Source organism: Podarcis bocagei (assembly GCF_964188305.1).
Source record: "Podarcis bocagei genome assembly, chromosome: 5".
NCBI classification, from domain to species: domain Eukaryota; kingdom Metazoa; phylum Chordata; class Lepidosauria; order Squamata; family Lacertidae; genus Podarcis; species Podarcis bocagei.
In genome coordinates, this window is record NC_138129.1 from 54,804,322 (window position 1) to 54,820,662 (window position 16,341).

The 16,341-nt window shown below is 41.7% G+C and overlaps 1 protein-coding gene across 3 annotated transcripts in view; it reads right to left on the reverse strand.

Annotated features, from left to right (window-relative positions):
• LOC308586500 (phosphatidylinositol 3-kinase regulatory subunit gamma) overlaps window positions 1–16,341 on the reverse strand; it is a 242,176-nt gene that overhangs the window by 175,112 nt on the left and 50,723 nt on the right. For 2 of the 3 annotated variants that reach the window (XM_081193158.1, XM_081193156.1), the window contains exon 5: window positions 3,928–4,059. The exons of the other annotated variant lie outside the window; for it this stretch is intronic. In XM_081193158.1, coding sequence (XP_081049284.1) covers window positions 3,928–4,059 — 132 coding nt within the window. The remainder of the gene's footprint in view (window positions 1–3,927; window positions 4,060–16,341) is intronic. 3 annotated transcript variants of the gene reach the window in all.

The window sequence follows — 16,341 nt, forward strand, 5'->3', positions numbered from 1 at the left end:
ACAAGGTGTGAAGCTGACGTGACATTGTCCATTTCTGACAACATCACTGACCCAAGATGTCAGCCTTAGCTTCTACTTTCTCATCGTTATGGAGCTTGAGTCAACATGCCTATGCTCTGGCAGAGTTTTTTTCCAAAATAACTAATATATAAGGTAAACTTTTAAAATGGCTGTGCACTTGTGGTGAAGAACAAAGATGATATATGTCAAATTTGATCCGAATCTGTTGGCAGTAGTAATGATCACAAAATTACAATGGGCTGGAAGTGATACGCATTTGCCCTTAACTGGTTCAGGGCAAGGAAATGATCCAAAATAAGCAATCTGTAAGGCAAAAAGCAGGCGTCTGCATGCTGACCAGATTCTGGATCCATTCCTGTTGATTGCAAATGGATGCTGGCATAGCGCTCATGATGTATTTCTGCATCCAGCATTTAGTATCATAAACAGAGTTCCTGTTTGCTGGATCAGGGCCACAGGCCCAGCACTGAGTAAAAGTTATCGGCTCTGTGAGTTTTGACCAGCAGCAGTTACCTGTTTAGAAAATGGAAGGAAGGAAGGAATCCAGGCTCCTCCTCCAACAGGTGAATTGCTCTGACAAAAGTAACAGCAGCAACCTTCTTTGGTTTGGTGGGCTCATGCATGTAGATTTTTATACAGAGCAGTGTGAGCTAGAACTGTCTATATCAATGCTTGATGGACAATACAGATGCATTTTTAGGAGATGGTTACCAGTAATGCATACAAAGTAAGTGGCAAACTGTCTCTTCTCATCATATTTTATGTGGGGATGTCATTAATCATACTGGGTCTAAGTTCCCGGTTTGTAAATTGGAGAATTATTTTTGGCATCTCTCAGGAGGCAGAGCACATAAGATAGATGAAGACGAGGGTGCTTAGGAGGCTTGCTGCTTATAGGTCTACAGTAATAGAAAGTATCATTAAGCATTATTATTAGCTATTATTTTTATAGCATTCTTTTAAAAACGCGTGCATTTTACAGGGGCTTTGGAATCAAGTAGCTGAGATTCTTCTGCTGATCACTGAAAAGTCAAAGTCTCCTCTTCTGAGTTCTGCTTCTTTTAACTTTCACAGTTTCAAGTATTTGGCCTGATGCTTCCAACAAATAATTCCAGTAAAATCTAAATCTAAACACAGAAACTTATTTATATATAGGGCCAAGGAGAAGAAGAGGAGGAGGAAGAGGAGGAGAATAAAAAAACACCCCGCAAGAACTAAGAGGGGCTTCCAACTTGTCAAACTAAAAAAGGCCCCAGAGATTTTTCTATGCCCATATAAAGCCAAAAAAGGACTCGTTTGCAGTTAAAACCCTACCAGGCAGCTCAGCCAAAAAATTACAATAACACTTTCTTTCTAGGCCAGTATCACAGGGACTTGGCAGCCACTTGGGCTTCTGGCCTGGAGTAACATACACGGTCTGAGCTTATATCCTTTTCAGTGCTTGAGGCAGCAGCACCATGTCTCCTGGTGTGTCCGGACTACTAAGAATAGGAAGAATGTGAACTGGAATTTGGACAGGGCTCTTTACAGTTTCCAGTCTCCTTCTTAATTTCTCCCAACGCTATAAACTCCTGGCTGTCTCCAGCACAACAACATTGATGTTCAGCTGGCCGTTGGCTGTCACCACCACCACCACCACCACTTATCAACATGCTCATGCACTAAGTTGGAGCACCCACCATGTACACAGGCAAGCTGAAAAACACAACAATGGTCTGAAGCCAACAACTGCACAGCCCCGCACCCAGCACAGAAGCTTCAGGCAGGGGAGTTACATATAATAAATTGATTTTGCCTTTATTGGTTCTTTGTAGCACAGGAATTCTATTAAACTTGAATGGAACTGGAACGAGAGACATGCCTAGCCTCCACCTTGTTACTTTACTTTTGCCATCTCATTTCTTTGAAAGGGCAGGGATGATGCAATAAATGGAAACTGAATCAGGGCAGGAAAGTGTGGTGCAAATCTAAATAATAGGTAAATCAGCCGTCAAAGCTTGCCAAGACCACATCCTTTGTTCTTAGAACACACGCAAAAAGTTATCTAATCCACACCTGAAGGGAGCTATTTGGCACATTTTAAAAGAAAGAATTGTCAATAGAGTCCAGTGCATTGGGACATGCTGCTTTTTCTGGTGGCGAAGGAAAATAAAGGGAATTTATGCACTGCCTCCTACAATGGAAAGCTCAGCACTTTCTTCTGCAGGGGGGAAATAAATACCTTGCTGGGAGTTTGACCAGAGAAATGGCCGGAGGAGAAGTGGTGGAACAGCCCTCCTTCTCCTGCCATTATTCTGCTTAAACTTGCAACTTCCCAAGTTTGTTTTCCCCCTGCTTCTTTTTCTCTTACAAAGGTGGAAGAAGGATACATGTAATAGCATGTCCCAACTAGTTTGGACCTTAAGGTAAGCTCCTCCATATACTAACCCACAACCACATCTCATGCATTAACCCTTGCTGTTCAGAATATATTTTCCTATGAGTAGACGAGAGGTGGACCTACCCAGGCAACCTGATAAACAGAACAACAAAACATTCTAGGAACAAACCTAGGAAGCTGCCTTATACCAAGCCAGACCATCTAGCTCAGTATTGTCTGCATTGAGGGGCAGCGGCTCTCCAGGCAGGGCTCTCTTTCAACCCTACCTAGAGATGCTTTGGACGTGCAGCTTGCAATGCAGATGCTCTATCACTGAGCTATAATTGTTTAAGAACTGAGCCAAGCTATGTGCTGGAAGGAAGGGCAATCCAATGTGGTGTAGTGGTTAAGAGCAGTGGACTCGTAATCTGGTGAACCGGGTTCGATTCCCTGCTCCTCCTCATGCAGTTGCTGGGGGACCTTGGGCCAGTCACACTTCTCTGAAGTCTCTCAGCCCCACTCACCTCACAGAGTATTTGTTGTGGGGGAGGAAGGGAAAGGAGAATGTTAGCCACTTTGAGACACCTTTGGGTAGTGATAAAGCGGGATATCAAATCCAAACTCTTCTTCTTCTTCAATCCTCATTCCGCCCCCACCCCCACCCCCAAGAAAAACACAGCATTCCTACTACTGCATCTGTTAAACCCCCTCCCCATCTCATTTCATTAGCAGCATGAACTCTGTACAGGACAGGCCTAGATCTCATTTTGATTTATCTGCCAAATCCACATTATCAGTTGGCTTGGGATGGGGTGACTTTAATACAAGTCAGTATTAGAGTTGTACATTTTAACTGGCAGATCAATCATCTCAAGCTTTAGTTGATTGATCAGTGGGAGCTAACTTTAACTAGTGGTTCTGAAAACTAAAGCTCTTTGGTTTATTTTTTTATGTTACTTTTGTTTTGGTGTTTTATTGCAATTATGGGTTTAAAAACATTAAGACTGTATTTCCTTCTTAACAATGAGTGGTGATTTTTGTTTATTAGATTGTAAATTATCTTATGCTGTACTACATCATGTAGATTGTAATTTTTCTTACATTACATTAAGTAAAATATACCTATACTGTGTTTTATGCAGTTTTATTTAAATGCAACTGATTAATTAATAAGATAATCCATTAAAAGGAAGGTGATCAATAAATTAAAACACCTTCATCAAACCACATCCTTACTGCAGCCAGAGACTAAAAACCACTAGTTAGAGTGTTGCTGCCTCAATCACAACAGCCCTCACTGATCCATGCATACAAGAGCACAACAGGCTTCCACACATTAATTCAAATTATCACAGCAATATTTAAAGAGAGAAACGTATAAAGTTATAACACTACTATCCAACTGCAACCCCTTTGAAAATAAAATAGGATTGAGTCCGATGTATCTAGTCAGGCAGCTTTTCCTTTATTTCCTGAAAAGTGTGACACAACAGAACTCTGGAATATGAAGCTTTTAAAATGGTAGAAAGGAAATAGCAGGCATTTACCTTGAACTATGTAAAGTAATTCACTGTAAGTTGCTGGGTGAATCACGGGGCAAGGGAGCTCCTGAAGGTAGTGCCTGAGCAGTTCACCTAATGTCTGCCCATCAAACTGGTCCAGATCAACAGATCCCAAGTCTGGAAGAAGAAAAGGAGGGCAGGTTATCTTACAGAGTGCCCTTGCAACTGGGGGTAGGGAGGAAATTGAGCTGTTTGTACAGAAGGAACCTAGCTTTGGATTGCAAATCCTGATGCTGGAGAACAGCATGAACCGTATACCAAGAATGCCTTGTTCTGCATTCATTTTGAATTTACTCATCAAGAGCTTCTGTACTGGGCTGCTTCTTGGATACTCAGAGATCTGAAAAGCACTGAAGGATGTGAAGGACTTCTAATATCCTGCACTTTCTGGAGAAAAATGCTGAAACAAGCATCCTATTCAATATACCACTAATTCATATAAATGGACACAATATATCTCAATTTAAAAGGTGTGTGTGTGTGTGTGTGTGTGTGTGTGTCCCGTTTTGACTTACCAGAATGGAAGGAAACAAAAGTCTCCCCAACTAGTATAAAACTAGAAAAATATCACTTTCCAGTCTACCATAACTCACAAACGTAGAGGATTATTATGTGTAACAAAACATAATTCACCAACAACTGGGAAAAGTGTTATTTTACAGCTGCACATATACTTTTTCTTGGTATACACATACACAGAGATCCAAATGCCATATAAATCACTGAATTTGCTCACTTTCTAAAAAAGCTTGACTTTAAACTCTATATTTGAGTTTTTGCAAACACAGAGTACAATCCATCTTGGATTGCCAGGTTCTGGTCCTCAGACTTGGGATTGTAGCCTTAAAGACCAAGGGTGGTCCCAGCAGGACCGAGGCTGTAGTCACCTGATAGGTGTGTGTGTGTGTCTTGTCTCAAGTATCTCTTTCTAGCTTCTGCAATAAACAGCACGAGCAATTACAAAAGGACAAATGACTCCACCTATTTCCAATGGTCGTAATATGCCCCTGTAAAATAATGGCTTGCTTTTCAATACAAATTCATTCAATCTCAAATTTTATAGCAAATTTCAGGTGGTCACTTGTAATTAGATTGCTAATTATAATTAACCATCATTCATTAAAAATGAATGATGCCTCCACTTATTTTTAGGTATTCGCCACAGAAACCATTTCTTACCTATCATATACAGTGGTACCTCGGGTTAAGTACTTAATTCTTTCCAGAGGTCCATTCTTAACCTGAAACTGTTCTTAACCTGAAGCACCACTTTAGCTAATGGGGCCTCCTCCTGCTGCTGCGCTGCCGGAGCACGATTTCTGTTCTCATCCTGAAGCAAAGTTCTTAACCCGAGGTACTATTTCTGGGTAGCGGAGTCTGTAACCTGAAGCGTATGTAACCTGAAGAGTATGTAACCTGAGGTACCACTGTATTACTGAAAACAGGAAGGGGCCATTTCCAAGATATCAAAATTTGTGAAAAGCAATTTTGGGATATATATATATATTAAAAGGATTGTATCAACAAAGACTGGCTCTTTTTCCTTAGAGAGGAACCTATAATTTGCCCAAAAATAAGAACTGACAATTAGAAATGGCAAGTGACCACAAACCATGGGGACACCTAATTATATCCCCTGTGTCCTACATGTCACCCCTTGGAAAAGGGGTGTGACGCAAAACTCAGCCTCAAGGCCACTAGTTCCGTGGAGCCATTTATGTGTCTAAGCCACTGCATACCGCCCATGCAGGGGGATTTCCATTCCAATGATCTCCACATATGTTTAGAGCCTTTTGACACAATCACCCTACCCCTCGAATGCCAGAAGCACTTTTTAACCATTGCACAATAGTCCTGGGGAGGCAATGTGACCGACTAGCCTGATTGCTAAAGTTTGTCTAGCTTGCTGTAACAGGCTTCCAGAACTCTCCTTTGGGGTCACAATCTAAGCTTATAGATATTTCTCTTCTTCACTGCAAAAGATCATTCATCCCCACCCTAGTTTCTATTTGTTGCTGAAATCAGCCTAGAAAGTATTGTGAATATTAGACAAATTTCTTTGTTCCTGCCAAACGATCCCATGGAGGGTGTCAAGCAGCCACTGCCCTTTCTGGTTCTACCTGATCACTCCACAGTTTAGGGTAAGTTGCTGTGGGCAGATGCTTCCATTAGGACCTCCCTTCTTCTCACTAACTGGAGTCAAGTGCAAAGTGGTGGTTTGAGGGGAGGAGCCAGTTACTTACTGCACCCCATGAGGCATACACCAAGATAACTGCATAAAACCACACACAGCGCCAAATCTCTGTGTGGGTTACCACAGACTAGGGTTTCTAATAGCATAATGTATCTGGGGATGAGTTTTTGTTGTGTTGCTTTTAAAGTTATGCAACTGGAAGTCTGAAATTTTTGGTAGTCTGCTCAAAATCATCTAGCGATGTAACATCTTGGTTCAAAGTACACTTCATTTGCAGGGAAACAAAGGAATTCTTAAATTAGCATAGTTTCTCTGATGGGCTTTTCACAATTCCCCTCTCATAAAACTTCTGGGAAGGCTTGTAGCTAACTTTTGGTCCAAATCACTGTGGGTTATGAAACCCTTTGCTGACCTACTCCTTAAAAAACCAGGACTCTAGCTTTTCATATGCTGACCCAGCTTGTGTCCTATGTGTTGCTATAATAATGGAATAGACTTCTTTATTTTGCTTCATTTGTTCTCTCAGAGAACATGTACTAGCATATTTGCCTCTGCAAACTTTATAAAATGATGTGATAAGAATCTGGAAGAAACAAACTTCACTTAACACTGTGCAACCCTTAATTGCAACTGATCTCAACATGGTTGCTGCTGCCCTGCATTTCAGTTCCCTTCTGGTGTTCCCCAGAGCTGCTTCCTTCTATGGACCTGCTTGTGAGACGCTTTGGTTCCTAATATCAATAGAGCTGAAGCAGATGAGAGTTGATGGCCTGCATTTGATGTCCCAAACATGGCTCTGAAAAATGGATGCTTAAAAAAATCTAGTACCCTATAATTACAGATACACGTCCCTTGCTTCTTTCTACCATTTGATAACACAGTTGATCTCTTGGTTAGATTTTTAATATTCTTTGTTTATTTTTGTGTGCATCTCACATGATACTGATTTCCAAAAATATTTTTTTCTATATTTTAAAAAAAATGTATTATTGTGCTGATGTTTTTAAGCCAAGGATAGAGAAGCTGTGGCCCTTCAAGTATTATTGGACCCCCATGAGCCCCAGCCAGCACAGTCAGTCATCGGGGATGATGGCTGCAGTCTAGCAATATGTGGGGAACCCCAGGTTTTAAGTCATTTGTGCCAACCTATGTTTAAATGCTCCATTATAAACACTTCTGGCACCCAGATTTTCATAGGAAAACTGAGGCACCTCCAAATACCTAAAGACAGCTAGTATTAATTTAAAATAAGATGCCAGTATAACTGGTTCCTTATCTTTTGTTGTGCACACCTTTCAGCAAAAGGACATGAGGGTTTTCTCTTGGGTTAGCATCAGTAGCTAATCTCTCATTATGTCACCGATAGCATACAATGGATGATTGTGAAATATTAATAATAATAACCTGCAGCGGGAAATTTAGCAACCAAATCTCAAAACTCCTGTTTAAGAATGGCCAGCACTGCTTCACTTTCAAGATCTTGCATACAAATCACCTTATTTTGAATCTTCCTGGTTTGGGAATCAGAGGCTGCAGCTCAGCATTATTCTCGTCCCTCCCTTTTTCCAGGCCTAAAGATACTTCCCATGGAAAGGGACTGAAGGAAGAACTGTGGCTCTTACTGCTGATTTCTTTGGCCAAAGCCTGAATGTATTTAGAAAGGACTCTGTCCATTTCCTTGAGGCTGACTGTTTGGTTGTACTTTAATAAGCTGGATCACCTGCATGGAAAGTACAGGGAAGCGCTGGGGTCAGAGGAAGGCTGAGGACAACAAATCCTGACTTTGGTATAAATGAAGTCTTCTGACGGTGGAACTAATTTGCTCATGTTCCCCTGTGGGCTGCCAAAGTAAAATTTGGACAACAGCTTCAGTATTCCATTCTGAAAGGTAGCTGGTTAAATGTGTTGGGGCTGAAGAAGAAAAAGTCAGCGTTTCTAAGTGTCTAAAAAGGTTTGCTGCCCCACCCCTTCAGACAGTGCTGAACAAAAAGGGGCAAGAAAATATCCCGGACTAGGGATGGATCGAGCCACCAATTTCAGATACTTCTGTTTCTTATTTTTCCAATCTTAAATTCAGGTCTCCACATTTCTGAAGCAATCCACAATTTTTAAAAAAATCCTTAACAAGATTCGCCAGCTTTTTAGTGTGAATTTTTGCTAGAAATATGTTTTCGTCTGCAGTTTTGAATAATGTACATATTTTTGGAAGCAATTTCTCCTAATAAAAATCTATTTCTGTATGTTATTTCATTTTTATGCACACTTTTACCTTATACAAGCATTGGTTCACTGGAGAAATGCATTGCAAAATTTGAAATTGAAAGTCTGAATTTCAAAGGACTGCTGTGTTTCAGTTTTCATATTGCTTCGTTAAGCACAAATTTGATAGATTTGCCTTTAAATGTGAACTGAATCCATTTTCCTCTCATCCCTACCCCAGACTGAATCTGCAGCAGTAAAACCTCTAACCCAGCAGCTGGATACATCATCTTATAGTCTAGGGTTCCCGCAAGTGTGACCACGAACCTCATTGCAGTCTCCTTGGGAAAACAGCAAACTTTGGCAGGCTTTTTTCTCTTCATAGAGCGTGAGAAAGCTTGCAGCAGAGTCACGTCGGGGATACTGGCCTGCCCTGGCCAAGTATGGCACAGATTAAGCAATGTGGCTTTGCTTTTGAGCTGTTTTCCCAGAAGCAAAATACAGAAGTCTGGAAGTGGGTATGAAACAACAAAACAAGAAGCATCGTGTTTACGTGTTATACTAGACAAAAGGGCCAGAACAGTAGTTCACAAGGAAATTCTGTGTGTGCATGAGGTGAAGTAATGTCTTTCATATTTTGTGAAGGCTAATCCCCTACTCTTCAACTTAAGTTAAGGGTTGCCACGGCTACTGCTACCTGCATACCTGACCAATAGAACTACAATCTCACTACAGTGGTACCTCTGGTTAAGAACTTAATCTATTCCAGAGGTCTGTTCTTAACCTGAAACTGTTCTTAACACTTTAGCTAATGGGGCCTCCCGCTGCCGCCATGCCATTTCTCTTCTCATCCTGAACTAAAGTTCTTAACCTGAGGTACTACTTCTGGGTTAGCGGAGTCTGTAACCTGAAGCGTTTGTAACCCGAGGTACCACTGCACAATGGTACCTCAGTTTAAGAACAGCCCTGTTTACGAACTATTCGGTTTACAAAGTCCGCAAAACTGGAAGTAGTGCCCCAGTTTGCAAACTTTAAAGCCGAACAGTGGAAGGGCACCGGCGTTGGGAAGCCTCATTAGGGAAAGCGCACCTTGGTTTAAGAACGGTTTCAGTTTAAGAACAGACTTCCAGAATGGATTAGGTTCGTAAACCGAGGTACCGCTGTACTGAGATACAGAAACATGTCAACTCATCCATACTAGCAGTCATTCCTTGAGGTTAGCTGTTCATCTGAATCCACTCATCTACAGAGAAAAGCCAAGATGCAGCAGTGGTCCAAATGCCTCCCCTTCTCTGCCTTTGCTAGAGTTCAAACAAGTGCCACGAAACATTAGAAATCTCTAATGCGGGAGAGGCAGAAACCATGGCATATGTAGCTTCCCAGCAAGGAATGAAAAATATTATTGATCCCATCTGGCGTGGTATCCCTAAGGCCCTTTCTGCATGATTCAATCAGCTTTTGGCACAAAAAACTTCATACGTCTCCCAGCAAGGTAGTATTTCCGCTGCCCCCCCCCCAAGATAAATCCCAAAGTGTAATATGGGACAATGCAGTACCTCCCCTAGACAGCATCTTCATTGCCATCATGTTTGCCATGCAAATTGTTGTGTGATGTAGGTCACCATCATATATATTATTTAAGATCTATGATGACTTAGAGGCTTAAACCAAGGGCCTGAGCATCCGACCAATGCACTGGAAATTACTGAGGTTTTGGAAGAATGAGGATTGTCTCTGCACGCCACATGATGGTCAAGGTGAAAATACCGATTTAGAAGCAGCCCTAGAGGGTCTTTCTTTCTTTCTTTTTCTTAATTACATTTATTGTCAAAGACACCTAGTGTGAACCTCACGGCTGATGAGGGGAGGTTGAATCTGCATCTCCCCAGCCCTAGTATGACACTCTCTCTATAGCCACTACACCACAGTCGCCTCCTGGTTAGGTGAGACAGGTTTTAGTTTCAGAATCTTGCAGTTTTGAACTAGAGTTACAAGCCAACTGAATAAATGTTATGCAGTTAAATCTATTAAAGTTTGCATAAAGTTGTATCTGGGTAAAAAACAGTGGGTAGAACCCAAGATAGTGCTAAGGGGAACATTGCGTCAGCACAAGGATTTCTGCTTGCACAGTAGAATGTTCTCCCACTCTCGTCCCCAAACTCCACACCTAAATCTCTTTAGGGGTTCCCTTTGGAGTAGATTTGAGGAAGGTATGGGGCACACATGGGGGAAAGAGAGAGGGGAAACCCTGTTGTGCAAGTGGAAATCCATCTCTGATGGGACTTCTTGGCAGAATACCATCCAATATTTCTGAGGCAAAGAAGCATACTTCCTCCCCCTACCATTCTTTAGATAATACACACACGTATTGAAGGCAGCATCATTGTAGAAAAGGCATTCCCTCTTACATGAGAGAAAAGGGGTGTGCCTTTTCCTTATCTGCAGTTTTCATAAGTATTTGTATGGGTGACATGTTTTGAAAAGTCTGCTATCTGATTAAACAGGGGCACCTTTTAGTTGATTAAATGGTTTTAATAACTGAAAAAGTGGCAACCTTACATTGGACCTGTCTGCCATGGTTATCCACCCTTATGCCTCTATAAACACACCAGAATAATCACAGCTTTCTAAAATGTTCCCCCTTCTCCACATATTGCTGCCAAGTTGGATGTTTCTCATTGCTCTGAGGCTGCAGGAACACAGGAAAGATATTAAAAGTCTAAGGGATGGAATTTTATATTATCAAATGTGGTGTGTAAGGATGGCAACAGTTGTCACTTTGGATTCCTTTTGGCTGCTTATTGGGGAGAAAACGACACACTGCTCAGTACATCCATTAAAGCACCTTTAAATCCCGTTGATTTCAACAGATGAGTTAATTATGTGCATAATTCTCTTATGTGGCACAAAAGTGCTTAACAACGGCTGGGTTGTGTCCAAAGTGTTTAACAATCCCAAGATTGTGCAGCTTTAAGATTATCAGATGTCTCTAAGGGCCAGCTCACATTATACAGCAGTAAATTAAGGTTTGCCACTCTATGATACATGCAGTAGGGAGCCATAGGCAATCCTGGGTCCCTGGCATGTCTATGATTTACACATTACTTTTTTAGATGTCCACATAAACATTTTACAGGTACTTCTTAAAACGTAAAAAATTAGTGACTCTCATAATAAAATATCCAAGTTCTACTACACTATCACTGCTGTTGCCTGTTTCAGAATACTAAAGCTCTATAAAACTGTGAAACAGATGCCACAACTCCATGGTACCCCTTATATTTGAAATTTTGCTCTACATGGGCCCCTGATCTCTTGCATTCAGAACAGTGGACTCCCCGTTGGTCTAAACAACAGCTTTCAGATTTAAATATTTGATTTAGAGCCCTTCCTTCCCCATTCCTCTAGCCAAAAAATGAGAAAACAAGTCCTGTTATTTTTCTCCTAATCCCCTTTCATGCACATCCCTCTTGTGGGAGGGGGGGGGCACCTTTAATTATGGGATCTCTATTTTTCTTTGTCTCTGGACAAGAGTGGGAGGAGGAAGAAATGTTGCCTTTCTTTGCTCTACACAGTAATTTGGACCAGGTCTCCCGATGTGGAAATAATGGGTGGCAATTATTTATCTTCCTCCCCTGGGTAGTCATTTTGTGCATAATTTCCCATTTTCTCCTCTGAATTTACACTTGAAATAATTACTGTAGACTGCCTGAAACAACTGTGGATCAGTGATCATCAAGTTTCAAGTGATATGATGACCTGAAGCCAAATAATCTCTCAGTATCCCATCAGATGATATCAACAATATGAAGGACTTCTGTTTGCTTCACCATGTCTTTGTTAAGTCCCTTCCAAAGAACGTTAGCAAGTGCATGAAATAAAGTCCCAGAATATCTGCCTATTAGGTATAATGGTGCAGAATGGAACATCAGATGAAGAACAACAGCAAAGCCCTTAACCCCTCTGTGTTGGCAGCTTTCTTTTTTACTACAATTGCTTCATTTCTGGACCAAAAGGTCTTCAGCTCTGTTCCCCGCAAGACACACTGTATTTTATGTGCTGCCTATAGACACCTGAACTCTTTCTTGAAGCAAGTTCTTAATGGAGGCACAGTTACAGTTATCCATTAGCATAAATGACATCCATTGTGGGGAACTGAAAAGAGAATGATCAGCCTGGCCCTTGTGTTTGAAAGTACAAGATCATAAAAATAAAGCAGCAGCTATTTCTAGCACTGTGCTGAAATCTGCCCTCCAGTTTCTCAAAAGTTTTCTTCCTCTGTGTAAAAAAAAAAGCTTCAACTTCATTTCTTTATTTGCTCCATTCTTAGGGCATTTGAGAATTTCTTTAGAATTTTGGTCAGTGCAGGGCTTTGAGCTTACAATATTGTGAGGTGGTTGAGGGCACGAAGCGTACTTTTTTTCTTTCGAGTAAACATTTCTCTAGCTCTCTGCAATCTTCCTGGCTGCCCAAATTTCTGAGTGTTTTCCACTGGACTTTGATTGAAGCATTCCCAAAGGCTGCAGAGTGCGGCTCACTGGTGAGGAAGGAAGGAACTCACAAACACCCATTGACCACCTTAAAAATAAGGTTAGCACATCCAAAACGCTGCATCTCACCTGATGAGAATTTCACCAATATTTTCTCTCCCCTTTGATAATTTCTGAATGCAATTTCTTTTCTCATTAATTGATAGAGAAAGGTTGGATAGATTTTCAGCATAGCACTAGTTATTCCCCTCCTTAGCTGGGAATTATATGTGAAAATCGAAAACTTGTGGTAAATTATCTTCTAACAGCTGCAGCATCATCTCGACAAGGGCACTTCTGGATAAGCATTTGACCATCTTTTGCCTGAGCTTCCGTTGTGAAAGAAAGTTGAGCAACTGGGCTGCCTCCTGCCCAGACAGATCACTCTTCCTGGTAAACACTGCTCTTAAGGCCTTTTCTTCTTTACAGCACATGTAGACTGCTGTGGAGCACATATGCTTCCACTATATTCCCCCCAAACCCAACCCATGCCTCAGTTATCATGCCCGACATACCTTTGCACAGATTGCACCATTTGGGAAGGAATGGTGCAAGCTCTGAAAACACTAACCAAGGCACTTTTCAAAGGTTGTGGGATTTCAAATAAATCAAACCCATCTTTTTTCTGACATTCACAAAGCAGCTTTCCCCACAAACCTAATCCCTGATGTTCCAGTTCCCATCAGATGGCGAACAAGCTAAACAGAGACCAATGGACACTATGACAGGGCCTCTGCCAGGGCCTGCCTTTTAACTTCCAAGGTTATGGAAGGTGAAAGGTTCAACTTCAACATTGTACTTTAATAATATAATTAAAAAGAAGGAATTATATGAAGACCAATCAGAAGCTAATCAAGCATCAACAAAGAAGAACTCCTCACTCTACATTGTCAAATGGCTGATATTCCTTACGTGTTAATAACTTAAATATGGTGGCATCAGAAATAAACTACAGCTGTAGGTCAGGAGCTGCTAACACTAGAACAGCCGTCCTCTTGGTCTATGCCTTTCCTGCCTTCCTAATGTTTAGCTGAAATCCCTTTTCTAGTAATTTGAACCTATTGGGTTTGGGTCCTTTGCTCCATCATTTTATGTAATTAAAATATGCATAAACTGCACATTTCATATATAATATCAGGAGATGTTATACAATCTAAAAGCACATGCTACTTTTAACTTATTCTCTAGTTTTGAAAACTGTACTGAAAGCTGACATTCTAAGTTTGCTCTTGTTTAAAATGGAACAGGTTTTAACAGGTTTTATGCTGTATTGCTTTTAACACTCAATTGTGAGCCACCCAGAGTGGCTGGGGGAAATTATTAATTAAATTATTATTATTATTAAACTGAACTAAAAGCTGAAACTTTTAATTTAGGCTGAGGCCAATGCTTTTTATTTATTTATTTATTTTGTAAGAGAGAGATCATATATTGATAAAAGTGTTGTGGGTACCAACACAAAATGGCTGCCCTGGGCAGCAGAGAAAGATCTGCTGGTTCTCTGTACCAGCCCTGATTGAGGCCTGCTCTAACATGTAGTTTGTGTGCTGCCTTTTATGACCTAAAACTAAATCCTACACTAAGCTTATATTTTTTCAATTTTGAGGGGACTTTTCCATTAGCTAGGTCTTTATTGTCTACATCTTAGTTTCTTTATCCTCTCTCTGAAGATGGCATTTAATCTATTTCTGGATGTGGTTTACTGTGCCCCCCCCCCCAGGCTGCCCTGCTAAGGTAACACAGAAAACTACATTTCTACATCAGCCTTTGCCAACGCAGTGCCCTCTGGATGCTTTGGACTGCAATGCCAAAGTTGCAGATTCAATCCCTGTATGAAACAGCTGCATATTCCTGCACTGCAGGGGGCTAGACTAGATGATCCTCAAGGTCCCTTCCAACTCTACAATTCTGTGTTTCAATGTGTTATAAAACTCCTATTAGCATCCAGAGGGCACCAGATGGGTGAGGGCTAAAACCCCACAATTTAACTAACGCTTTAATAAATAAATTGGCAATACCCTCTCCAAGCACAGTTGCCCAACTCCTTTGTTATATTGAGACTTTACTACTGGGACCAATACATTTCCTCACAGGTCACTATTGTGGATGTGGTCTGTCCTTGGCCACATAGCAGAATGACCTTTCTGCACTTTGGAATGGATTCACTTAGATCTCAAGCTGTCCCAAGCCAGATGGGCGGCATGGATCCCCTCCCTTTCCCTGGAGATCTTGATCCAGTCCCTGACCTGAAGGTTGTGTTTGGCAGCAATCCCTGGTGTGTAGCAAGCAGAAGACAAAGGGCAGCATTCATGCTTTGCCAGCCAGCAAGGATGACCAATGAAGTCATATTGGTACAGAAAGTGTTTTGTTCTGCTGGCCTCTGCGCCGGTGTGACTCTGCGATCGGGTGACCTGACGCTGCCCTGGGCTCAGTGCTGCCAGCGCCAGACTTAGGGAGACAACGTGATGAGTCACACTTTCATCTGATTTTTAAACTGACATCTAGACTCAGAAGTCTAAACAAGGGAAGCCTCATGATATCATCCCTCTGTGCAAAATGGCTTTGAGGGTTACTCTCAGCTGTTTGAAGCCCGCTTGGTTGCAGAACTGCGTGTTTCATCTGACAGGGCCCTTATGACCGAGCTCTCATTCCTTGCCAATAGTCACTGAACAAGCCTTTGCCCACAATCACACCACCAACTGCCACACTTGTTGGGATTAGGGAAACCTTCTCTACTTGCTGCCTGCCCATCCTTGGTTAAGGGATTTGGGGGGAGTGGCTTCTGTCCGACACCCACACAGGGGCTAGGGCCATACCACTCCTCAAACGGGAACCCCTCAGGGGGTACTCCTATTTGATGTAGGTCAAAGGACTCCCCCTAATGGTAGCTTGCCCTTACATGCACTCTCAGCAGATGGGCTGTAGTGATATCATCTGATATTGCCTGGCTTCACCCAGTGCCTACGTCAAACCACTCACATCTGTAATCAATAAAAGTTGTGGCCTATTTAATCCCATAAAACCATATGCTGTTGTCTTGTCTTGTCTGGTTATTCACCCTTAGGGAACTGCAGGGTCACGGGGTCTTGGCACCAATGGTGGATTCCACATTAAGGGTCATTAGGAAAGGGACGCTTAGAATTCTGTGTTCACTTCTGGTTGCTACACCTGACAAAGGAAATTGCAGAGCTGGAAAAGGTGCAGCAAGGGGAAACCCAAATGTCCAGGTGACTAGAGAAACTCTGAAGAAGGACTACAATGTTTGGGGCTTTTTTAGTTTAGACAAAAGGCAAGTAATGGTGGGCATGATGGAGGTCTAGAAAAGTATCCTTGCCATGGAGAAAGGTAAGTTTTTCTCTCTCTTATAAAACTAGATCTCAGGTTCATCCAATGAATCTGAATGCTGGGAGAGCCAGGACTGACCAAAGGAGGCACTTCTTCACAAAGCACATGGTTAAGCTATGGAACTCCCTGCCA